The 27425-nt window shown below is 38.7% G+C and overlaps 1 protein-coding gene and 1 pseudogene across 1 annotated transcript; one reads left to right on the top strand and one right to left on the bottom strand.

The window, feature by feature from the left end:
- Positions 1 to 809: 809 nt before the first annotated feature.
- Positions 810 to 26830, bottom strand: TMEM123 (transmembrane protein 123). Its single transcript, XM_065882359.1, has 5 exons — positions 26714 to 26830; positions 10487 to 10541; positions 4701 to 5120; positions 3386 to 3539; positions 810 to 834 (listed from the first exon to the last, which is right to left on the bottom strand). Exons 1-5 carry the CDS (start codon positions 26828 to 26830, stop codon positions 810 to 812), a joined length of 771 nt encoding a protein of 256 aa, XP_065738431.1.
- LOC136127319 (synaptobrevin homolog YKT6 pseudogene) lies at positions 26829 to 27425 on the top strand (annotated as a pseudogene).

Here is a 27425-nt window from a genome sequence, read left to right as displayed (position 1 = left end):
CAGTAGCAAATAATCTAACTTATTATTTAACACTAATAACTAAGTCTTTAAAACATTATTATGTTAAACATTGCAATTTACTGAAATTACAGAGGAAAGAAAAGGCAATTACATCAACTGCCATTGAAAGCGCCAAAGAAGTTATTAAAAATACAGGCTCTCCAATGGCTCTCTAACAGGGATAAGCCCACATATTGTTTCTAGTTTTATTTGACTTTTTTTTTTTTGGTGGGGGAGGGCATGCATTTTGTTTCTAAACCAAATAACTAAGCTTTAAACATATGAAATATGGATGCTTTCTGAAGAGACACTTTAACTAAAATTATGCTTAAGACTTGGCTTATTCATATAATTTCTGCTATGTGGCAATGGTAATTAGGATATATCCAGCTCTTAACAGCACTGAGGTTCTTTGTGTGACCAACAAAGACATCAAAATCCTGAGTGCTGAGACAAGCTCCTTATTTGTATGAACACATGGCATCATACCCTTCACTGATGATGTTTTCCAATTACTGGCCCTATGTGACCAATGACACACAAAAAAGGGACAAGACTTGTCTTACTATATATTTTCTAACCATTGCATTAACTGTATGCTACATATGTTCATTAAAAAACCCAAATCAAACACTTTTTACCTTTAGCAATCATGAGGAATCTTTACATATTTATATAATACATTGTATATTATATTCATGGCCTGTTTATGCTATTTTCAAGAAGAGAATACTGTTCTAAAGTAATAATAAATCAAAATTAATTGATAGGGTTGTATCAATCTTCTTTCCATTGATCCTTGGAGTCCCTTAAATGATGGCATCATGTTCATCGCTGTAATGTATCAAAAGTTAAAGTTACTTTGTTTTGTATTTGTATCAAACTACTTATAGTTCATAATTTTAAGTAATAAATAAATTTCAGAATCAAAACTGTCATTGCTTTGTGTAAAGTTTCTTAAGAAAAAGTACCTGGTATACTGTATTGGTTAAGGATTCAAGCAGTGTATTCAGGTTGCGAAATGGACCTATGCTCAAATCTCTGCAGTGCCTGTGTGACTTTTCATCAATTAGCTATTATAACCCTCTTTAAAAAAGAAAACAACCAAAACAGCGATCATTTCTTGAGCATCTTCTATGTGCCAGGTGTTATGCTACAGACTTTACATCCATATCTCATTTAATCATCACAGTACCCCTAAGCAGAGAGAGGGCACTTAAAAAAAAAAAAATGTATATATATAATGTTATTTATTTATTTAATCAATCAATTCCATTTCGCAGAAGATCAGAAGCAAGCATGTGAACTCTCGTCTTGACCACTGTACACTGTACAACATCATTTATATAAACGTGGGTAGGCACCCTGTTAGTCAACAGTAGAACCAGAATCAAAATTAAGTCTGTCTGCCCCAAACCCCATCTCTTACCACTTCACTCCACTGTCTCTCCATGCAACTCTAAGAAACACAGGAGTTAACACTATAATCAGTGTTTTAATCAGTGTTATTATCCAATAAATGAAAACTAGAAATGCTAATAATTACTAGATATAGAAGGTCTCAGGTTCCTTAATGGGACAAATATTAAGTCCTTACTTATGGAATGTCATTATTTATAACTTCAAAGGAACTACTGGCTTTAAAATGCACTCTTTAAAAAATGTAGCACTAAGAAAAACATGGCCTATTAAACTACAACACAATGCTTTCTCATCCCATAGACTGTAAGATACATCCATTTCAGAGGTGTTAAAATGTGGAAATACACAAAAACAAAAATGTGTACTTAGACTCAACTAAATATGGTGTTTTCACCATCTACTGGTTCTGACATGAATAAGACTCCTGTTAGAGTCACACTGCCTTCCTTACATGCCACACAGCTCTGTCCTTACAGTTATGGGGATTCTGGACTCTGATGTCCTCCACAGGGCATGCAGCATTATGTGGTCATGTATACGTGAGGAAAAAGTCCATAAAGCTAAAATTATATACTTTGTAGTTAAGGCACTTTAAAATGAAAACAACACATTTAAATTTAATTCCTTCAATATTTTATAGCCTCAACTATATCAATAAACATTGATATTATAAAAAAGGAGTTGCATTAAATTTACTATAATCAAAATGTGCCTTCTGTTTAACTGGTGAAATTTACCAAGAAAACAGATGATAAGTATTTCTAGAAACACAGTGGTTTTAAAAAATATTTCAAATTTTAAAGCATTTTTAGAGTCAACTCTGTTTAGTCAGTTTCCTTCATGTATTTTTTTCTTTTACGGGTTGATCTAAAAGAGAAAAGAATGAATGTTTCTGAATGTGCTTTTAATCTGACAAAACACCACCTTGATGCGCTTTTAAAGTAAGTTCGATATGTTGGATACTGTATGTGGAAGGTAACTTCTAATTTAAATATACTTTGTTTAAAGTCTGGTTTTCTTAGTTCAATGAAAAATTTGAGACATATTTTCATACTATATTCTCCTCCTAAAAATTCATAATGTACATCAACATATCAAAGGCTTACAGTATTCTTATAGTAAAGTAACGTATTCTATTTTACTTTGCTCAATTAGTAGTTCCCAAGTGTTTCTGACATGGAAACTCTGTGTGAGACACATATGCATATGACAACTTAAACAAATCTTGGATAATGGTCATCTATTCTATGGTATTTATTTTATACATACATTAACAATCAAAAGAATGGATTTGCTCTTGTACATATAAGGCTCAAAAGAAAAAACCGAAAGGACTTTGTTGGAATAACAAAAATTGGGAGATGATACCTCCAAAAACCATCAGATCTTTAGAATGACATAGTTTGTTGTTGGGGACTTGTTGATAAAGCTCACCTGAAAAGACAGTTTTGCTACAGATGAACTGATAATGTATATTATACTAACAACTCAGTATCAGGGAAAATGAGGCTGTCAGAAGAATTTCTTTATTTTCTTTGTCACAGAAAGCAAAAATCACGTTTTTATCAAGGATGTTATTTTAGTATGTCTTGTGTTTGTCAGTAACACTAGGTCAACAGCCTCAGGAGACCTGATAATGGTATTTCTTGCAATTAGAGGTATAAGCAAGTGAAAAGGACTGGCTAAACTTGGGTCTCTGGTAAAAAAAAAAAAAAAAAAAGTATGACACTAATAAAATACAATCATTTTTATAGGTATATCCATTTGCATTTGCAAATAATTATAATCACAAGCTTGCACATAAACAATTTGCTTTGGGCATAGAGGATTAATGGGAATATAACTCATAAATCTATAAATTATTAATCCCTGAGATGAACACTCGCTCTACTCTGATATTTTGTCATGAGATTTAAATACAGAATTAATAATAATAAAAAAGTCCTGGCCAATCAAAACTTACATGGTTCTATACCGAATGCCTCTTCTTGAATAATACATTTTGCATCCAATGTAAAGAAAAGATAAAACTCCCAGTGTTAATACAATACCACCAACAAAGCTGCCAGTATCAAATTTTGATCCTTTATTTTCCTTAGAAATAATAGTTGCTGTGACTAGAAGAAAACAAAAGGAAACAAAAATTAAGGCTTTAGTGCTTTTTAAACATATTGTAATAAGCTAAAACATTCTGAATTTCTATGTAAGAATGCTGATCTGGGGACAAGGGGGAATCGTAAGCACATCAAGGTGCCCTCCAGATGATTTTGTGTCTAGTGACTGGTTCTAGTTTTCTTCACTTGATCCAACACATCCCTTAAATCCCCAGTGCCTACAACCCCAAGATCTTAAGGTGAGACTGGGCTTGGATGGTCTACCAAAACCTTAGAGGCAGCAAGATTTGGTTAATTCTTTTATGAATTTTCTTAAGAGTTCATGCCTTAAACAAAACAGGTCTGGGTAACAGCTGAAATCTTGAAACTGGATCCAATTTGAGTAAATGTTTCTAATTGAAATTTCTCCTTTTGAATAAATTGGGAATTTTAACTATTTTAATTTTATGGAGTCAAGAGCCCCTGAGACATTAAAAGTTGATTTCAATACATAAATTGCAGTAATAAAAAAAATAAACTATTTGGAATAGAAGTATATAAAAACACACAAAAGAAACCATGAAGTCTGCTATTTGTTCTGATAAATGTAATCACTAGCTTTTAAACAGAACTTCAACTTTGGATAACTTAAAAGAGAATCTTAAGGTTTTTGAATTCATGGTTTCACAGGCATTATATTTTAAACAAATGCAAAAAAATAAAGAGTGCTGAGACTAATACTACATATGTGACTATATATAATACCATTAAAAAATATTTTTATGGCACAAGTAAATTAAAACCAAAGTTCTCCATGATTTAGGTTTAGAAATCATGGAGACTGAGCCTGCCTAATTCCTTTCTAGAATGAGGTTCAAAGAGTTAAAGGTATGACAAGTTTTCAAACCATGCAAAATAAAATCCCATGTTAGGATAAATTATTTATTTACGGATGGATCTCATACAGTCATGATTTGGCATGGTTAAGTTGGAAGCTAATTTTTTTAAAGGGACAAGATAGTTACTAAGTCAACTGACTCTTCCTGATCTCTACAACTAATTCATTTAGGAAATGAGAAATAATTGTCTAAATTTCTACATTTTTACAGAATGGAATGATGTAAATGTGGCATTTTAACAATAATTTTTTCAGCACAGGAAAAATAGGTCCATTTTTATACATACTTGTTACTGATGAAGAAACAGACGTCACTGAACTATTGTGAGTTGTGGTCATTGTGGATGTTGATATCTGGGATATATTTTGTGAAACACTTGTGATTTTGAGTGTAGACCTTAAGGTGGTGGAAGTCATATTTGTTGAGACCTCTGGTGTTATCATTTTAGATGTTGCTATGGGTTTTGAGGTAGTGGCTGTCCCGTTATTTGAGACTGAAGCAACTAGAATTGTTGATGGTTTTGCTATGGTTTTCAAGGTAGTGGCGGTCCCGTTATTTGAGACTGAGGCAGCTGCAGTTGATGATGGTTTTGCTATGGGTTTTGAGGTGGTAGCTGTCATCTTTGAGACTGGGGAAACTGGAGTTTCTGATGGTTTCACATTGAAGTTGGAAGATTCACCTGTATGGCTGAAAAGTACCTGTGGGGCTGCAAGAATATGAAGAAACATTAAAGCCAGAGCTATGACGTAGATAATTAACTCCCACTTCACTGACTTTCGCGGTCATACATAAAGAAAAAGGTCTAACAAACACAGCATCGTGAAAGATACTTAGCTTATTAATACTTTGCACTACACAGCAAGAAGCCATAAAACGTATAGTAAAATATTCAACAGGAACCAAGCCTGGACTTACGTAAAGTAAGAAATTTTTGTGAACGTATGGGAAAAAAAGAAACAACCCAGAAGACTGAGTTCTTTCGATACAGGGACAGTGTCTTAACCATCTCTGTGTCTGAATATTCCATGCTTCATGTCACAAATATTAGTTGAATGGATTATGAAACCAATGGATATAAAAAGGGTTTTTAAAGTTTTAAGGTTTCTCTGCCACATTCTTCCAAAAAGCTTTGAGGACAAACAGTAGCTGCATGCTTCTAACCCCCCAGTAGGATGTGAGCATGACCAAGATACTCTTCCTAAGAGTAAAACCAGTTCCCATGGTGCATTAGGAAGTGAAACAACATCACAGAACGTGGCTAGTTGGAAATCTCACACTGGTGATAATTTTCTGTCACTGGGAAGGTATTTCTAAAATTATTTCTGAAACCTTTAAAAATGCAAAAGCCGGGCTTCCCTGGTGGTGCAGTGGTTGAGAGTCCGCCTGCCGATGCAGGGGACACGGGTTCGTGCCCCGGTCCGGGAAGATCCCACATGCCGCGGAGCGGCTGTACCCGTGAGCCATGGCCGCTGAGCCTGCGCATCTGGAGCCTGTTGCTCCGCAACGGCAGAGGCCACAACAGTGAGAGGCCCGCGCACCGCAAAAAAAAAAAAAAAGCAAAAGCCAATTTTGTAAAGGAGAACCATTGGTGTTAATTTAAAATAAACAATTGGAAATAAATAAATAAGCACTATGACCAAAAATAAATACTAAATATCTATATATGTACAAAATGCCCTATGACCAAAAGCAAACCTTTCCGTCTTAACAATATTCTTTCATACTCTATCTTCATTGTAACATCACAACCTAACTGATGTTTACAACTAAAGATACTTTAGTTATTAAAATTTAGTATATACTATTTAAGGAATGAAAAATCTCTTTGCCCTATTAATAGGATGTAATTTATTTCTGTGTTTGTTTCCTAGTCTCAAAGTTTACTTGCAGGTTTAGTGGTTTGTTATGTTGCCTATATACTCCCATTTTACTCTTTATGGCCAAGAACTAAAGTGGAAAGAATTACCCACCAGGCTTGCCTTCTCCTTTTCCCCAGTGACAGCAGCACAGGGCCTTCAGGTTCTCTGTACCACTGCTGCTGTCACATACCAAAAGTGATTACTTCATGCATTATCACCCTTTCACAATTATTCTGGACTTTTTCTTTTCTTTTCTTTTCTTTTTTTTTGCGGTATGCGGGCCTCTTACTGTTGTGGCCTCTCCCGTGCAGAGCACAGGCTCCGGACGCGCAGGCTCAGCAGCCATGGCTCACGGGCCCAGCTGCTCCGCGGCATGTGGGATCTTCCCGGACCGGGGCACGAACCCGCATCCCCTGCCTCGGCAGGCAGACTCTCAACCACTGTGCCACCAGGGAAGCCCCTATTCTGGACTTTTTATTCAAAGAATTCAAATATTTATTTTCAATTTTACAGGCTGGTTTTAATAGTGCTTATCTGCCCATCTGCTTTTACTCTTTAAATTCCTATCACATTTTGTGAACTTTGGGTCTTTACTGTGTGATCTCTTCCACTGAGTATTACCTAATTTTTCAAAAAAGACCAAAGGGGGCTTCCCTGGTGGCGCAGTGGTTGAGAATCCGCCTGCCGATGCGGGGGACACGGGTTCGTGCCCTGGACCGGGAAGATCCCACGTGCCCCGGAGCAGCTGGGCCCGTGAGCCATGCCCGCTGGGCCTGAGCGTCCTAAGCCTGTGCTCCTTAACGGAAGAGGCCACAGCAGTGAGAGGCCCGTGTACCACAAAAAAAAAAAAAAAAAAAAAAAAAAAAAACCAAAGGAATCAGTACTTTTGTATTATAGGTGAATAAATCATAATTATTCAAGTAGAATGCTATGAACTTGGACTAATCTGTTATTATTCAATTCTGAATGCTCTATAAACATATAATATAATTTAGCGTTGAAATAATCACCTATTATTTTAATGTAGAGAATGAATTCTATTATAATGAAATTAAATACAGCAAAGAACCATCATTTATATCATATCTTTAGAACAGAATGATCTTTGCAGAGCAAAACAATGAACACAATTCTGCTTTTGGATTCCACACACACACACAGCCTACTCTCTTCTCCCTGCCATAATAAGATATTCTTCAGAGATACTGTATGAAGTAACATGGGCAAAAACAGGGAGCTGTAACAGGTTAGTTCTTCACTAAGAAAATCCAAATGTGTTACAGAAACCACTAAGCAGCTAAAATTTTCTATAAATTGACAAAACAGGCCAATAATTTTTATGTTAAGGTGTATTTCATGATGTTTAAATGTGATAACTGCAATGCAAGGATGCTCTCTTCAAGGTCAGAACTCACATTCCATGACTCAACCCCCTTGCCTGTAATATAAGTAAACGGTCATTTGTGCTCCTCTGCAAATGAGACCATCCCACCATGGACGTCTGGGTGTCTTCCTTCTCCCTTAACTGTTCAGCTACTGAGCAGTGCCCTGCAGAGCGTGGCTCAGTGAGTACCTGCAGAGACGTCAGAAGAACAGAGCATCCATGCAGGGCTTGGAAAGGGTTTAGCCCTATCTGACTTTGCTGTTTTAGCCAGTCAGTCTCCCCCTGCCTCTGAGAAGCAGAAGTTGTAACGGCGTGGAGGGTGGGTGACATGAGTGAAGGTGGTCAAAAGGTACAAACTTCTAGTTATAAAATAAATTAGTCATGGGGAGGTAATGTACAGCCCATGATGACTACAGTTATTAATACTATATTGTATATTTGAAAGTTTTGAAGAGAATCTTGAAAGTTCTCATCAGAAGAAATAAAATTTTATAACTAAATATGATGAAATAGGTGTTGTATGTTATATACATTATTATAGATTATGATAGATGTTACTTATTGTGATCATTTTGCAATACATAAATCATTATGTTGTACACCTAAAACTAATACAATGTTATACGTCAATTATATCTCAATCAAAAACAGTACAAAAACATCAAATCAAAACAAAACAAGTTATAAAGGCCCAAAGAGGGTACGTTACTGGAAAGTGTCAAGTGTGCTCTGTGTCCACCTCCACCTCTGCCCACGGAGGAAAAGAGGAGAACGCAGCCGCTCACCTCAAACTAAGCCGAGGGAATCACCCGAAGAGCAGGCCCAGTATCTCCTGGACCTGAAGCGACAAAGACTAAGATTTGACTCAAGCCTGAAAAGTAACTCTAAAGGCGAGAGGCTATGGCTGAGCTGTCTCTACCTGTCAGCAGAGTGTAAAAGGCTGCGCTGGGAGTAGACTCTTATTTCCACTGACAGCAAAGGTGCGTGTTTCCCAAGAACCAAACCAGGCCCCGTGAAACATAGCCAGCATGGGGCTGCCTTAAAAGATAGCCTCCCCAGAGAGTTCTGCGCAGAGGGATGAAGATAACCAGCAGAGAAGTGGAACACCAAAAGCTAGGGGCCATGGGTGTGTAGTGAGAGGGTCAGCTGGAGGGGAGGCCCTACTGCATCAGGGGAGCTGAAGGGGGAAGCCCCAGCTGTAGGGTCTCCCCGGAATCTACCAAAGAGAACCACATCCGCCACCTAGGGGGCACCTTCGTCAGATGAAAACATCCCAGCTGGCTTTTCCCCTTAAGCCCCTTTAGGCCTGATCCTGGAAGGGTAAAAACCAGGAGAAGTGAGGGGGAGAAAGGCAGAGCAAGGAAGGAAGCCGACAGTGTCAAATTCCCCACTGTCGGTTCCAAACGCGAAGCAGGCCCAGGCTGGCAGAGGGAGAAATTCCAATCATTGTAGACTTTTATTTATTTTGGTATTATTCTGAAAAGGAGAGACACCTTACTAAATACAACTCATTCAATAAACTGGACCTACGTACTATGGATAACACCTCAGCTAACGTAAGTGGAGCTGCGGGAAGGGGTGTATGTGGCACACAGTTGTTAACACTTATTTAGTGTTATGTGTCCCCCTAAAATTCATATGTTGAAGCCCTAACCCCCAGTAGTTTAGGATGTGACCTTTTTTGGAGACAGGGTCTTTACAGAGGATTATAATGAAGTTAAAATGAGGTTATGAAGATGAGCCTTAAATACCTGGTGTCCTTATAAAATGGGAAATTTGGAGGCAGACAGACATACGGGAGGAACACCATGTGAAGATGAAGGCACAGATCACGGTGATGCTTCCAACAGGCCAAGGAAAGCCAAAGATTGCCAGCAAAACACCAGAAACGAGGCGAAAGGCACAGGAAAGATCCTCTCTCAGGGGGCAGCAACCCTGTCGACAATCTGATGATACATCTCTGCTGTTTACACTACCTAGTTAGTGGTCGTTTGTGTGGCAGCCCTAGCAAACTAATGCACTCAGGACCACAGTTCTTTCACTGCTAACAAAATGTGTCTTCAGGCAGCTGAGACACAGCACTCGCCAGTGGCTGTGCTGAGCTTGTTCCTTTCACAGATCCTTGCAACTAATCACTGTGAGATGAATTAAGTCATTCGGTACTTGTCAAACTACTCTCAAAACTTCTTAAATGAAACCTAAGATCACCTATAGATTTCAGAGCTATAAGAATTTCTTGACCCTAGTTCTTGGTTTCAACTAACATAATCACAGGAAAACAAAGTGAAGGGCTGTAGGAAGAGCACCCATGCACCCTCCGTCCCAGCAACTGCCATGTTCAGGCGCAAAAGGGACAAGACAGAGAAAGTACAAACGGGGATGAGTTGATGTTTTGTCACTGCTGAAAAAACATTCAAGACAGTCCAATCAGCACTCCGTTCCTGTTCTGTAATAAGAGAACTATCCCTGGAGCACAATTTTTCTATGACAGAATTCGCACTTCCATGTACTGAGCTCTTCTCTTTACCAAGTGCTAGTGATATTCTTCAGGCATGGTGGGAACGAGCTCAAGCTCTGGATCAGCTCAGCCACTTACTTGCTGGGTTACCTTAGACAAGTTACTTAACCTCTCTGAGATTCAGTCTCCTTCCTCATCTATAAAAAGGGATATCACAGGGGTTTGGGAGAAATAACTGACATAATTTGTATTGAGCACTTAGCACAGTGCCTCCTACGGAGGACCTGCTCAATGAATGGTTACTCTGTATCTCAGCATTTGTTTTACAGAATATACCTCTCCTACAGAGATGCACGACACAGTTCCCTTACAGGAGGCTGAGTAGTAGTCAGTCAGATCTACTTCCATGATTATCACCACTGCCATCTGAATAACAGCACATCGAAGAGGATGCTCTTAAAGGTATTTTCAGTTCATTGATATAAATATCCAAGAAGAAAAAAGTGATGTTCCAGGCCTTTTTCTATTAACACCAGCCAGCCACCTTCTTATTCCAGCAAGACCAAGGACACTATGAAGCAGCCTGTTTTTTCCTAGTACCAAGTAAAAGTACTCATCCTCTTCAAAGTCTGGATTTATTCCAAGTGTCTTTGTATAACTATGTTGTGTTGAAATAACTTTCTTTATTCCTATAACCTTAATTAAGCCCCAAACTATCTAAGTGCCATTTTTGTCCTTTAACCTAAATATTTCAAAGTTAAGAGTGACAATTTGTTTTCTTTGGGGTATCAGATACACACTTAAACCAGAGTTGAAAATTCACATTCATTTTTAAAAAAAATCTCAGTTATTTTAAAATGGGATAGTGGTAGTTTTTCATTTCCTATTATAGTTGTCAAAAATACAGAGCTATTTAAGATCATGGATCATAAATTTTTGGTGCCACAGAGTCATTTTGAGGGTTCTATGATTCTAAGTACAGTCTGCAGCTAGTACTAGTCTTGTGTGTGTCTCTTGGAATATTTTTAAACACTGAGAACCTTGAAAACCTCTTTCCCATAGATTTCCACGGATGGAGGTGGGGATGGTTTCGTGATGATTCAAGCACATTTCATTTATTATGCACTTTATTTTTATTACTATTACATTGTAATATATAATGAAATAATTATACAACTCACCATAATGCAGAATCTGTGGGAGCCCTGAGCTCGTTTTCACTTGCCACTCACTGATAGGGCTTTTTAAATTTTTATTTATTTATTTATTTTTTGGCTGCATTGGGTCCTCATTGCTGTGCGTGGGCTTTCTCTAGTTGCGGCAAGCGGGCGCTACTTTTCGTTGTGGTGTGCGGGCTTCTCATTGTGGTAGCCTCTCTTTGTTGTGGAGCACGGGCTCTAGGTGCGCGGGCTTCAGTAGTTGTGGTGCATGGGCTCAGTTGCTCCATGGCATGTGGGAACTTCCCTGATCAGGGATCAAACTCATGTCCCCTGCATTGGCAGGCAGATTCTTAACCACTGCACCACCAGGGAAGTCTGCTGATAAGGTTTTGATATGAGTCTGCAAGCAAATGATTTATTATGGTCTCTGTGCAGTCAAACCTCTCTGCTAATGATAATCTGTATCTGCAGCCTCTCCCCAGCCAGATCATCAGGGATTAGAGTCTCATAAGGAGTGCGCAGCCTAGATCCCTCGTGTGCACAGTTCACAGTAGGGTTCGAGCTCCTATGAGAATCGAATGCTGCCGCTGACCTGACAGGAGGCGGAGCTCAGGTGGTAATGCAAGCAATGGGGAGCGGCTGTAAATACAGATGAAGCTTCGGTCACTCGCCCGCCGCTCACCCCCTGCTGTGCGGCCCAGTTCCTAACAGGCCACAGACTGGTACTGGTCTGTGGCCTGGGGGTTGGGGACCCCTGCTATGGAGAATCTAAGTATCAGTGTCATCCCAGAAGTGCTCATTATTTAGAAAGCAAAGGGGCCTTTCCTCATTGTACATTATGAAAATTCTCCTTGAATTCAAATTACCTGAGGACCAAAAATCCACAGAACTGAAAAATATAGATTAGAAAAAAAATCTTAAAAAGTTATCTTTTAAAAAAATCAAGAAAAATCTAGATTTAAAACAATCTAAGAGAAAATTGGGCTTTAAAAAATATATCATCATAAAGAGCTGTCCATTTTCTGAAAATCAAATATATTTTCCTAAACTTCTAAATTCAAAAATTAAAATTCCAAAAAGGAAAAAAAACCTCTCTCTCTCTCTATATATATATGAACACAGAAAAATAACAACTGCGATGTTTTAAATAAGTTATAGTACATCTGTAATAAATTCTGTTCCCACATTTTATTACACTATCATCACTCTACCTAAATCTTTTAATATAAACTCTGGCAGGAGCTGAAAGAGGCATTTTCAGTCAAGGCAATTATCTGCCTTACGGACAGTGAGAACTAACAATTGTGACACAGTCCAGGTTTGTTTAAGGAAATTCATTCCAAAGGGCGATCCTGTGCATTCCCAGAGCTGTACAGAAAGCAGATGAGCAAGAGAGGGTCAGAAAAGAAACTTGGCTTTTCAAGGCAGTCAGAACCCAACTCAGCCAAGGCTGAGCTGGCCAGGGCTGTGTAGACAATATCCAGGCTTTGTTATGATATTGCCATAGGTCTTTCCCATTCTATTTCATTACCACAGACCCAGCCCACAATTTGTAACCCTAGCTACTTAAAAATAAATAAGGCAAGAATCACATTCACAAGGGCATCAGGCAAGCTGATATTATTTTTCCTCTGTTCCTGCTCCAAACCTTCCCAGCCTCTCATCCTGGCAATCTCCAAAGAATTCACTCTATCTGCTATTCTTCCCCAACACATTCCAGTCAGCCTGGCTTCCCACTCCTCCCAGCACTGAGTATTATTGGGCTGGCCAAAAATTCATTCAGGTTTTCCCCTAAGACGTCACAGAAAAACTGGAATGAACTTTTTGGCCAACCCAATACCTACTCAGCGCCAAGAACAATGCTAGGAGGCTCTGCAGAAACAAGAAAGATGCAATCCTTCTCAGGTACTCCTTTATTTTTAACTTTATTATTTATCTCCTTATTTTACATTTTTCTGGACTCTTAATTGTATTATCTTACCTTTTAAATCGAACTAGTTGGTTATTAATTGCAAGACCTACATCTTGCATTTTCATTTTACTCTACGTAAGTGCCAGGCACAGTTTTGGAAGAACTCGATCACTTCTAGCATGTGCTCCACACTATGCAAGGAGGGAAGAGGCCAAAAGCGATCCCTTCGCCATGATGACAAGGCCACGGTCTCCTCTGCTGCCTAATCTTCTGCTACTCTTTTCCGCCCCAGCAGATTTACTCAGCTTTCCCTATGCGGTCGATTTACTTCTGTTGCTTTGTTATAGTACTTCCTCTGCCTGGGATGCTTCCCACCCATTCTTTACCCGGTGAAACCCTATTACTGCTCCTGGCCCAGTCCAGAAATTACACTGAAGTTATATTAAATGTACAAAACAGGCCACGTAAAAGACAAAGATTATCAACTGGATAGCAAAACTATGAACTGTTCATAAGCAATATATCTTAAAACTAAGATTCCAAAAAGCTGAAAAGTATCGAAAGTGAAGGTATAGGAAAGAAATATACTATACAATTACTAATCAGAGAAAAGGTGATGAGTGGTACTGGTTCACGATGATGACACGGGAAGATCCTAAACTCACCACTTCCCATAGACACACTGAATCTACAGCCAATTACACAACAATTTCCTCTGGGAAAAAAGACACCCCAAAACTGGCTGAGTGACTCCTACACATCGGGCAGATGAGAAAAAAACCAACACTGAGGCAGGAAGGAAAGGCTGACACAATCTCGCCATAAACTCTGCAACCCGCTCCTGCCCCCAACCTGCTGCAGTGACACACAATCAGAAGGGAACTCAAAACCCGTAGCTTCTCCCTGAGGAGTGAAAGGTTTGAACCCCACATCAGGTACCCGACTTTTAAGACCTGCACCTGAGAGGTGAGCCCTCTAAGCTTTGAAAACCAATGGGGCCATGTCCTTGAGACCCCCAAGGCCATAGCCAACTGAGAAATGGCTCTTAAAGGGCACTCATCTTCAGACTCACCCCACCCCAAGGACCAGCTCAGAGGCAGTCAATTGAGAGGCACCCAGACTTTATGTGAAAGAGGCTCATTTGCTAATCTTAAAGTTTGGTATGAGCAGAAGGAATCTAATCTAACACATGTCTAAGGAGCCTATGCCCATCTCTGGTGCCCCAATTTTTGTGGTTGCTGCCAGGGGAGACCTTTAGAATGACTGGCTCTGGTCAGTAGGGTATATGCTCACAAGTTCCATAGGACTGCAACCAACAGAGAAAGAGCTCTCAACCAGCTACCACTCCCCAGGGTACAGCAAGAGGCAACAGACCCAGGAGCTCAGCCTTTCTGTGAAAGAGGCCTATTATCTTATCAGCTAGGCCTGAGGGACAGGCTTCTAATTAAACACACATCTAAGGGCTGATCGCAATCCTTTCCAGAGACCTGGTGGGTGGGTGCTATCTTCATTTTCTCCCTCTGCCACACTCCAGAGCACCAGTGTATCCTGGAGTGGACTTGTATATGTGTCTGGTGCTCTGTTTTTTGTGGCTGCCCCTCCCCCCCCCCCCCCCCCCACCGCCAGGGGATGCACTTGATTGCCTGGCTCTGGAGGCCAGGGGGGCTTGTGTTCCTAGGTCCCACGGGACTGTAACAAATGCAAAGGTAGTTCCTGGCTGGCTACCATCCCCAGAGAACTGTGCAGATAGCAGATCTTTCTGAAAGAGAGGCCTTCTTGCTTGTCCAGGAGCTTTGGCCTGAGGGGCAGGCTTAGGGTTTGGCACACTTTTAGAGGCCTACAAAGGCGCTCTTGGGAATGGAAGCCAGGGGACACCATCTTTGCCTCATTCCAGGTCTCTGGAATCTTCTGGAAAGGAGGCTGTCCATTTTTCTGAGGTACCAATTTTGTGATGCTGCCCAGGGGACACCTCCAGATCACCTGGCTCTAGCTGCCAGTGGGACTTATGTTTGTGGTCCCAGAGAACTGTATATATTTGCATACTTTGAAAGCTCTTACCTGAGGGTTTAGCTTCCAATCAGGTTTAGTCTAGGTGCTGACTGAGATCCTCTCCTACACTGACAGGTCTTGGCATACTCTCAGCTACTAGCATCCATTAAGAACAAAATAGACTACTTAACAATCAAAAAAGTTTGAGAGACAACCAAGAGCTAGGGCAGGATTGAACAATAAGGTTCATCTGCATGGACTCACTCCTTCAAGTCTGGGCAAGGTGGCTCTTTCATCTAATGCATAGAAACCAATGCAGAGAATCAAGGAAAATGAAGAAACAGAGAAATATGTTCCACAGGAAAGAACAAGATAAAACATCAGAAAAAGACTTTAATAAAACAAAGATAAGTAATTTACCTGATAAAGAGTTCAAAATAACTGTCATAAAGATTCTCACTGAATTTGGGAGAAGAATGGATGAATACAGTCAGAACTTCAACAAAGGGAAAATATAAGAAAGTATCAAAAGAAGTCACAGAGCTGAAGAATATAATAACTGAAAAATACACTAAAGGGGCTCAAGAGTAGACTAGATAAAGCAGGAGAAAGGATCAGTGAACTCAAGGACAGGACAGTGGAACTCTCCCTATCAAAGCAGCAAAAAGGAAACAGAGTGGAAAAAAAAGTAAAGATACTTTGAGGGACTTACAAGACAACATCAAGCAGACCAACATTTGCATTATAGGGGTCCCAGGAAAATAAGAGAGAAAGGGGCAGAAAATTTATTGAAAGAAAATAATGGCTGAAAAGTTCCCCAACCTGGGTAGGGACTGATATCCAGATCCAGGAAATCCAGAGAGTTCCAAATAAGATGAACCCAGAGAGACCCACACAAAGACACATTATAATTAATGTGTCAAAAGATAAAGACAAGGAGAAAATCTTAAAGGCAGCAAGAAAACCCCCCAACCTATTCCATATAAGGGAATCCTCATAAAACCAACAGATTTTTCAGCAGAAACTTTGCAGGCCAGAGGGAGTGGCACAATATATTCAAAGTGCTTAGAGGAAAAACTGTCAACCAAGAATACTCAATCTGGCAGTTATCATTCAGAATTGAAGGAGAGATCAAGAGTTTTTCCAGAAAAGCAAAAGCTAAAGGAGTTCACCACTAAACTGGCCTTATAAGAAATGTTAAAGGGACTTCTTTAAGCTGAAACAAGAAGGTGCTAATCAGTAATAGAGAACATATTAAAGAATAAGTATCAGCGATAAAGGTAAAATTCAGAATAATCTAATGTAAAGGTGGTAGATTGATCACTTATAGAGCTAGTATGGAGATTAAAACACAAAACTAATAAAAATAACTATAATTATAATAATTAGTTGAAGAATACACAGGATAAAAAGATGTAAATGTGACATCAAAAACATAAAACGTGGGGGTGGGGAGAGCAAAACTGTAGAGCTTTAGAACCTATTTATATTTGTTACCAGCTTAACACAGACTGTTATAAATAAGTTCTTATATGTAAGCTTCAAGGTAACCACAAAGAAAAAGACCTCTAGTAGATACACAAAACATAAAGGAATCTAAGCATACCACTAAAGTATGTCATCAAACCACAAAAGAAGACAACAAGAGAAGAAGAAAGGAATACAGGACCTGCAAAACAGCCAGAAAACAATTAACAAAATGGAAGTAAGTCCATACCTATCAACAATTACTTTAAATGTCAATGGTCTAAATTTTCCCATTGAAAGATACAGAGTGGATTAAAAAAACCCACCCATCTATATGTTGCCTACAGGAGACTCACTTCAGATACAAGGACACAGAGACTGAAAGAGAGGGGATAGAGAAATATATTCCCTGCAAACGGAAACAAAAAGAAAGCTGGGGTAGCTATACTTACATCAGACAAAATAAACTTTAAAACAAAGATATTAATAAGAGACAAAGAAGGGCATCACATAAAGGTGTTAAACAAATAAGAAAATATTTGTAAATATTTATGCACCCAACATAGGAGCACCTAAATATATAAAGCAAATATTAACAGACCTACAGGGAGAAAAAGACAGCAATACAGTAACAATGAGGGACTTTAATACCCCACTTACATCAATGGATAGATCAGACAGAAAATCAATAAGGAAACACTGGCCTTAAATGACATGTTAGAACATAGAGACTTAACAGATATATACAGAACATTTCATCCAAGAAGCAACAGAATGCACAATCTTTTCAAGTGCACATGGAGTATTCTCCAGGATAGATAATATATGAGGCCAGAAGACAAGTCTTAACAAAGTTAAGAAGACTAAAATAATATCACGCATCTTTTCCAACCACAATGGCAGGAAACTAGAATTCAATTACAAGAAGAAAACTGGAAAATGCACAAATATGTGGAAATTAAACAACATGCTACTGAACAAATGGGTCAAAGAAGAAATCAAAGAGGAAACAAAAAATACCTTAAGACTAATGAAAATGTAAATACAGCATACCAAAACTTATGGGATGCAGCAAAAGTAATTCTAACAGGGAAGTGCATAGCTATAAATGCTGACGTCAGGAAACAAGAAAAATCTCACATAAACAATGTAACTTCACACTAAAGAAACTAGAAAAAAACAAATGAGACTCAAAGTTAGTAGAAGAATTAAAATAACAAAGGTCAGAGTAGAAAAATGAAATAGAGACTAAAATGACAATAGAAAACATCAATGAAATCAAGAGCTGCCATTTTGAGAAGATAAACAACAAATGGACAAACTTTCAGCTAAAGTCAGAATTGAAAGAGGTGACATCAAAACAGATACCACAGAAATACAAAGAATTTTCAGACACTACTATGAACAATTATATGCCAAAAAATTGGACAACCTAGGAGAAATAGATAAATTCTTAGAAACATAAAACCTTCCAAGACTGAATCATGAAGAAACAGAAAATCTGAACAGACCAATAGGGAGGTTGAATCAGTAATCAAAACCTCCTAAAGATAGCCTCATCCACCAGAAGGCAGACAGCAGAATCAAGAATAACTACATTCCTGCAGCCTGTGGAAAAAAAAAAAAACACATTCACAGAAAGATAGACAAGATGAAAAGGCAGAGGGTTATGTACCAGATGAAGAAACAAGATAAAACCGCAGAAAAACAACTAAATGAAGTGGAGATAGGCAAACTTCCAGAAAAAGAATTGAAAATAATGATAGTGAAACAGATAAAACCTCAGAAAAACAATGAAATGAAGTGGAGAGAGGCAACCTTCCAGAAAAAGAATTCCGAAAAATGATAGTGAAGATGATCCAGGACCTCGGAAAAAGAATGGAGGCAAAGATAGAGAAGATGCAAGAAATGTTTAACAAAGACCTAGAAGAATAAAGAACAAACAAACTGAGATGAACAATAAAATAACTGAAATGAAAACTATACTATAGGAATCAAGAGCAGAATAACTGAGGCAGAAGAATGGATAAGTGACCTGGAAGAAAGAATGGTGGAATTCACTGCTGCGGAACAGAATAAAGAAAAAAGAATGAAAAGAAATGAAGACAGCCTAAGAGACCTCTGGGACAACAGTAAACGCAAGAACATTCACATTATAGGGGTCCCAGAAGGAGAAGAGAGAAAGGACCCGAGAAAATATTTGAAGAGATTATAGTTGAAAACGTTCCAAACATGGGAAAGGAAATAGGCACCCAAGTCCAGGAAGCGCAGAGAGTCCCATACAGGATAAACCCAAGGAGAAACATGCCGAGACACAAAGTAATCAAATTGGCAAAAATTAAAGACAAATAAAAATTATTGAAAGCAGCAAGGGAAAAATGACAAATAACATACAAGGGAACTCCCTTAAGGTTAACAGCTGATTTCTCAGCAGAAACTCTACAAGCCAGAAGGGAGTGGAATGATATACTTAAAGTGATGAAAGTAAAGAACCTACAACCAAGATTACTCTACCTAGCAAGGATCTCATTCAGATTTGAAGGAGAAATCAAAAGCTTTACAGACAAGCAAAAGATAAGGGAATTCAGCACCAACAAACCAGCTCTACAACAAATGCTAAAGGAACTTCTCTAAGTAGGAAACACAAGAGAAGAAAAGGACCTACAAAAACAAACCCAAAACAATTAAGAAAATGGTCATAGGAAAATACATATCGATAACTACCTTAAATGTGAGTGGATTAAATGCTGCAACCAAAAGACACAGGCTTGCTGAATGGATGCAAAAATAAGACCCATATATATTGTCTACAAGAGACCCACTTCAGACCTAGGGACACATACAGACTGAAAGTGAGGGGATGGAAAGAGATATTCCATGTAAATGGAAATCGAAGGAAAGCTGGAGTAGCAATACTCATATCAGATAAAATAGAATTTAAAATAAAGAATGTTACAAGAGACAAGGAAGGACACTACATAATGATCAAGGGATCAAATCCAAGAAGAAGATATAACAATTATAAATATATATGCACCCAACTTGGACCACCTCAATACATAAGGCAATTGCTAACAGCTATAAAACAGGAAATAGACAGTAACAAAATAATAGTGGGGGACTTTAACCAATGGACAGATCACCCAATGGACAGATCATCCAAATTGAAAATAAATAAGGAAACACAAGCTTTAAATGACACAACAGACCAGACAGATTTAAATGATATTTATAGGACATTCCATCCAAAAACAGCAGGTTACACTTTCTTCTCAAGTGCACAAGGGACATTCTCCAGAATAGCTCATATCTTGGTTCACAAATCAAGCCTCAGTAAATTTAAGAAAACTGAAATCATATCAAGCATATTTTCTGATCACAACGCAGTGAGATTAGAAATGAATTACAGGGAAAAAAATGTAAAAAACACGAACACGTGGAGGCTAAACAATACGTTACTAAATAACCAAGAGATCACTGAAGAAATCAAAGAGGAAATCAAAAAATACCTAGAGACAAATGACAATGAAAACACGACGATCCAAAACCTATGGGATGCAGCAAAAGCAGTTCTAAGAGAAAAGTTTATAGCTATACAAGCCTACCTCAAGAAACAAGAAAAATCTCAAATCAACAATCTAACCTTACACCTAAAGGAACTAGAGAAAGAAGAACAAACAAAACCCAAAGTTAGCAGAAGGAAAGAAATCATGACGATCAGAGGAGACATAAATGAAATAGAAACAAAGAAAACAATAGCAAAGATCAATAAAACTAAAAGCTGGTTCTTTGAGAAGATAAACAAATTGATAAACCATTAGTTAGACTCATCAAGAAAAAGAGGGAGAGGACTGAAATCAATAAAATTAGAAATGAAAAAGGAGACGTTACAACAGACACCGCAGAAATACAAAGCATCCTAAGAGACTACTACAAGCACTCCAGGCCAATAAAATGGACAACCTGGAAGAAATGGACAAATTCTTAGAAAGGTATAACCTACCAAGACTGAACCACGAAGAAATAGAAAATATACACAGACTAATCACAAGTAATGAAAATGAAACTGTGATTAAAAATCTTCCAACAAACAGAAGTCCAGGACCAGATGGCTTCACAGGTGAATGCTATCAAATATTTAGAGAAGAGCTAATACCCATCCTTCTCAAAATCTTCCAAAAAATTGCAGAGGGAGGAACACTCCCAAACTCATTGTATGAGGCCACCATCATCCTGATACCAAAACCATACAAAGGTACTACAAAACAAGAAAATTACAGAACAATATCACTGATGAATATAGATGCAAAAATCCTCTACAAAATACTAGCAAACAGAATCCAACAACACATTAAAAGGATCATACACCACGGTCAAGCGGGATTTATCCCAGGGATGCAAGGATTCCTCAATATAGGCAAATCAATCAATGGGATACACCACATTAACAAATTGAAGAATAAAAACCATTTGATCATCTCAGTAGATACAGAAAAAGCTTCTGACAAAATTCGACACCCATTTATGATAAAAACTCTCCAGAAAGTGGGCATAGAGGGAACCTACCTCAACATAATAAAGGCCATATACGACAAAGCCACAGCAAACATCATTCTCAATGGTGAAAAACTGAAAGCATTTCCTCTAAGGTCAGGAACAAGACAAGGATATCCACTCTCACCACTATTATTCAACATAGCTTTGGAAGTCCTAGCCATGGCAATCAGAGAGGAAAAAGAAATAAAAGGAATACAAATTGGAAAAGAAGAAGTAAAAGTGTCACTGTTTGCAGATGACACGATACTATACATAGAGAATCCTGAAAATGCCACTAGTAAACTACTAGAGCTAATCAACTGGTAAAGTTGCAGGATACAAAATTAATACCAAGAAATCTCTTGCATTCCTACACACTAATGATGAAAAATCTGAAAGAGAAATTAAGGAAACACTCCCATGTACCACTGCAACAAAAAGAATAAAATACCTAGGAATAAACCTACCTAGGGAGACAAAAGACCTGTATGCAGAAAACTATAAGACACTCATGAAAGAAATTAAAGATGATACCAACAATTGGAGAGATATACCATGTTCTTGGATTGGAAGAATCAATATAGTGAAAATGACTATACTACCCAAAGCAATCTACAGATTCAATGCAATCCCTATCAAATTACCAATGGCATTTTTTACATAACTAGAACAAAAAATCTTAAAATTTGTATGGAGACACAAAAGACCCGAAATAGCCAAAGCAGTCTTGAGGGAAAAAAACGGAGCTGGAGGAATCAGACTCCCTGACTTCACACTGTACCAGAAAGCTACAGTAATCAAGAAAATAGGGTACTGGCACAAAAACAGAAACACAGATCAGTGGAACAAGATAGAAAGCCCAGAGATAAACCCACACACCTATGGTCAACTAATCTATGACAAAGGAGGCAAGGATATACAATGGAGAAAAGACAGTCTCTTCAATAAGTGGTGCTGGGAAAACTGGACAGCTACATGTAAAAGAATGAAATTAGAACACTCCCTAACACCATACACAAAAATAAACTCAAAATGGATTCGAGACCTAAATGTACGACCGGACACTATAAAACTCTTAGAGGAAAACATAGGAAGAACACTCTTTGACATAAATGACAGCAAGATCTTTTTTGATCCACCGCCTAGAGTAATGGAAATAAAAGCAAAAATAAATAAATGGAACCTAATGAAACTTAAAAGCTTTTGTACAGCAAAGGAAACCATAAACAAGACGGAAAGACAACCCTCAGAATGCGAGAAAATATTTGCAAATGAATCAACGGACAAAGGATTAATCTCCAAAATATATAAACAGCTCATGCAGCTCAATATTAAAGAAACATACAGCCCAATCCAAAAATGGGCAGAAGACCTAAACAGACATTTCTCCAAAGAAGACATACAGATGGCCAAGAAGCACATGAAAAGCTGGTCAATATCACTAATTATTAGAGAAATGCAAATCAAAACTACAGTGAGGTATCACCTCACACCAGTTAGAATGGGCATCATCAGAAAATGTACAAACAACAAATGCTGGAGAGGGTGTGGAGAAAAGGGAACTCTCTTGCACTGTTGGTGGGAATGTAAATTGATACACCCACTATGGAGAACAGTATGGAGGTTCCTTAAAAAACTAAAAATAGAATTACCATATGATCCAGCAATCCCACTACTGGGCATATACCAAGAGAAAACCATAATTGAAAAAGACACATGCAACCCCAATGTTCACTGCAGCACTATTTACAACAGCCAGGTCATGGAAGCAACCTAAATCCCCAACAACAGATGAATGGATAAAGAAGATGTAGTACATATATACAATGGAATATTACTCAGCCATAAAAAGGAATGAAATTGAGTCCTTTGTTGAGACATGGATGGATCTAGAGACTGTCATAAAGAGTGAAGTAAGTCAGAAAGAGAAAAACAAATATCGTATATTAAGGCATGTATATGGAACCTAGAAAAATGGTACAGATGAACTGGTTTGTAGGGCAGAAGTTGAGACACAGATGTAGAGAACAAATGTATGGACACCAAGGGGGGAAAGCCGTGGGGGGCTGGGGATGGTGGCGTGCTGAATTGGGCAATTGGGATTGACATGTATACACTGATGTGTATAAAACTGATGACTAATAAGAACCTGCTGTATAAAGAAATAAATAAAACAAAATAGAAAATAAAAAAACCCTAAAAACAAAAAACAAAACAAAAGAAAAACCTCCTAGCAAACAAAAGTCCAGGACAGGACAGCTTCACTGGTGAATTCTGCCAAATATTCAAGAATTAATACCAATCCTTCTCAAAACTCTTCCAAAAAAATAGAAGAGATAAGACTTCAAAAGTAATTTTAAGAGGTCAGCATTACCTTGATAGCAAAATCAGACAAGGATGCCACAACAAAAGAAAATTACAGGCCAATACCCCTGATGAATATGGATGCAAAAATCCTCAACAAAATATTACCAAACTGGATTCATCAATACATGAAAAGAATCATACACGATAATCCAGTGGGATTTATTCCAGTGATGCAAGGATGGTTCAACATCTGCAAATCAATGTTATATACCACATTAACAAAATGAAGGATAAAAACCATATGATTATCTCATTAGATGCAGGAAAAGCATTTAGGAAAATTCAACATTTATGATAAAAATTCTCTGCAAAGTGGGTACAGAAGGAATGTACCTCAACATAATAGAGGCCATATATGATAAGCCAATAGCTAACATCATACTCAACAGTGAAAAGCTGAAAGCTTTTCCTGTAAAATCAGGAACAAGACAAGTATGCCCATTCTCACCACTTTTATTCAACACAGTATTGGAAGTCCTAGCCCGAACAATTAGGCAAGAAAAAGAAATAGGGGCTTCCACTGGTGGTGCAGTGGTTGAGAATCTGCCTGCTAACTCAGGGAACACGGGTTCGAGCCCTGGTCTGGGAGGATCCCACATTCCGCGGAGCAACTAGGCCCGTGAGCCACAACTACTGAGCCTGCGCGTCTGGAGCCTGTGCTCTGCAACAAGAGAGGCCACGACAGTGAGAAGCTCACGCACCACGATGAAAAGTGGCCCCCATCTGCCACAACTAGAGAAAGCTCTCGCACAGAAACAAAGACCCAACAGAGCAAAAATAAATAAATTAATAAACTCCTACCCCCAACATCTTCTAAAAAAAAAAAAGAAATAAAAGGCATCCAAATTAGAGAGAAAGAAGTAAAATTGTCAGTATTTGCAAATAACATGGTATTATAAATAGAAAACCCTAAAGACTCCACAAAGTGTTAGAACTAATAAACAAATTCAATAAAGTTTCAGGATACAAAATCAATATACAAAAATCTACTGTGTTTCTATACACTAATAACAAACTATCACAAAGAGAAATTAAGAAACCAATCCCATTTACAATTGCATGAAAGAGAATAAAATACCTAGGAAAAAATTTAACCGAGTAGGTAATGGACCTGTATACTGAAAACTATAAGACATTGATGTAAGGAATTAAAGAAGACACAAATAAATGGAAAAATATTCTGTGATCACGAATTAGAAGAACATTGTTAAAATATCCACACCATCCAAAGCAATCTACAGAGTCCATGCAATCTCTATAAAAATTCCAATGGTATTTTTCATAGAAATTGAACCAATGATCCTAAAATTTGTATGGAATCACAAAAGTCCCTGAGTAGCCAAAGCAATCTTGAGAAATAAAAACGAAGCTGGAGGCATCACACTTTCTAAATTTAAGCTATAATTACAGAGCTACAGTAATCAAAACAGTATGGTATTGGCATAAAAACAGACATATATATCAACAGAACAGAACACAGAGCCCAGAAGCCACACATGTATGGTCAATTAATTTAAGACAAAGAAGCCAAGAATATACAATGGGGGAAAGAACAATCTCTTCAATAAATGGAGATGGGAAAACCGGACAGCCATATGCAACAGAATGAAACTGAACCGCTATCTTACACCACACACAAAGCATTAATTCCAAATGGGGTAAAGACTTAATAGTACCTAATGTAAGACCTGAAACCATAAAACATCTAAAAAGAAATAGGTGGTAAAGTCCTTAAGTCTTGGCTATGATTTTTGGGATTGACACCAAAAGCAGAGACAACAAAAGCAAAAATAAACAAGTGGGACTACATCAAACTAAGATGCTTCTGCACAGCAAACGAAACCATCAACAAAATGAAAAGGCAACCTACTGAATGGGAGAAAATATTTGTAAATCATGTATCTGTTAAGGGGTTAGTATCCAAATTATATAAAGAAGTCATATAACTCAATAGCAAGAAAACCAGTAATTTCATTTAAAAAATAGGCACAGAATCTGAATAGAAATTTTCCCAAAGAAGACATACAACAGACATATGAAAAGTGTTCAACATCACTAATCATCAGGAAAATGAAAATCAGAGACACAATGAGATATCACCTCCTAACTGTTAGAATGGCTATTATCAAAAAGACAAAAAATAACAAGTCTTAGGAAAGATATGAAGAAAAGGGAATCCTTGTGCTCTCTGGGTGAGAATGTAAATTGGTGCAGCCACTACGGAAAACAGTATGGAGGTTCAAGATAGACCTACTGTATGATACAGCAATCCACCCCTGGGTATTTATTCCAGCGCCCCCCACCCCCAATGAAAACACTAAGTTGAAAAGATATATATATATATATATATACACACACACACACTGCCATGTTCAGTCCAGCATTATGTACAACAGCCAAGATATGTAACCTAAGTGGCCTTTGATGAGTGAATGGATAAAGATGTGACACAGACACACACACGCACACACACACACACACACACACAGTGGAATATTGCTCAGCCATTAAAAAAAAAGAAATCTTGCCATTTGTGACAACAGGAATGGACCTTGAGTGCATTATGCTAAGTGAAATAAGTCAGAGGAAGAAAAATACTGTACGATGTCACTTTTTTTTTTTTTTTATAAATTTATTTTTATTTTATTTATTTATTTATTTTTGGCTGCATTGGGTCTTCGTTGCTGCGCACGGACTTTCTCTAGTTGCGGCGAGCGGGGGCTACTCTTCTTTGCGGTGCGCAGGCTTCTCATTGCTGTGGCTTCTCTTGTTGCTGGAGCGCAGGCTCTAGGCTCCTGAGCTTCAGTCATTGCGGCATGAGGGCTCAGTAGTTGTGACGCACGGGCGTAGTTGCTCCGCGGCATGTGGAATCTTCCCAGACCAGGGCTTGAACCCGTGTCCCCTGCATTGGCAGGCGGATTCTCAACCACTGCGCCACCAGGGAAGTCCACGATGTCACTTTTATGTGGAATCAAAAGAAAAAACTGAGCTCACAGATAGGCGGCTGTCAAATGTGGAGAAGCTAGGGCGGGGCGGGGCAGGGGTGGTGGGTGAAAAGGATGAAGAGGACAAAAGGTACAAACTTTCAGTTATACAATAAATAAGTCAGGGGATGTAATGTACAGACTGGCGACTATAGTTAATACTGTACTGCATATTTAAGTTACTAAGAGAGCGGCCGACCCGTCAGCAGCTGATGGCGGTCTCGAGGGGCAGCGCCATGCTGCTCCCTGCAAGCTGGTCCCGCGGCCAGGCGGGTAGCTGGCCCGAGGGCGCGGCGCCATGAAGCTGTACAGCCTCAGCGTCCCATACAAAGGCGATGCCAAGGCGGTGCCGCTCAAAGCTGCGTACGACGTGTCCTCCTTCAGCTTCTTCCAGAGGTCCAGCGTTCAGGAATTCATGACCTTCACAAGTCAACTGATTGTGGAGCGCTCTTCAAAAGGCAGCAGAGCTTCTGTCAAAGAACAAGAGTATCTGTGCCATGTCTAAGTGAGAAGCGACAGTCTGGTGGGAGTGGTCATTGCTGACAGTGAATACCCATCCTGGGTGGCGTTTACCTTGCTGGAGAAGGTACTAGACGAATTCTCCAAGCAGGTCGAAAGGCCAGACTGGCCAGTTGGATCCCCCAATACCATCCAGTATGCAGGCCTGGACGGTCACCTCAGTAGATACCAGAACCTCCGAGAAGCTGACCCAATGACTAAAGTGCAGGCTGAACTAGATGAGACCAAAATCATCCTGCACAACACCACGGAGTCTTTGTTAGAGCGAGGCGAGAAGCTAGATGACCTGGTGTCCAAATCCGAAGTGCTGGGAATACAGTCTAAAGCCTTCTATAAAACGGCCTGGAAACAAAACTCGTGCCGTGCAATCATGTGA

Source organism: Phocoena phocoena, chromosome 8 (assembly GCF_963924675.1).
Source record: "Phocoena phocoena chromosome 8, mPhoPho1.1, whole genome shotgun sequence".
In the NCBI taxonomy this organism is placed as follows: Eukaryota; Metazoa; Chordata; class Mammalia; order Artiodactyla; family Phocoenidae; genus Phocoena; species Phocoena phocoena.
This window is presented reverse-complemented; position numbering and strand designations above follow the sequence as displayed.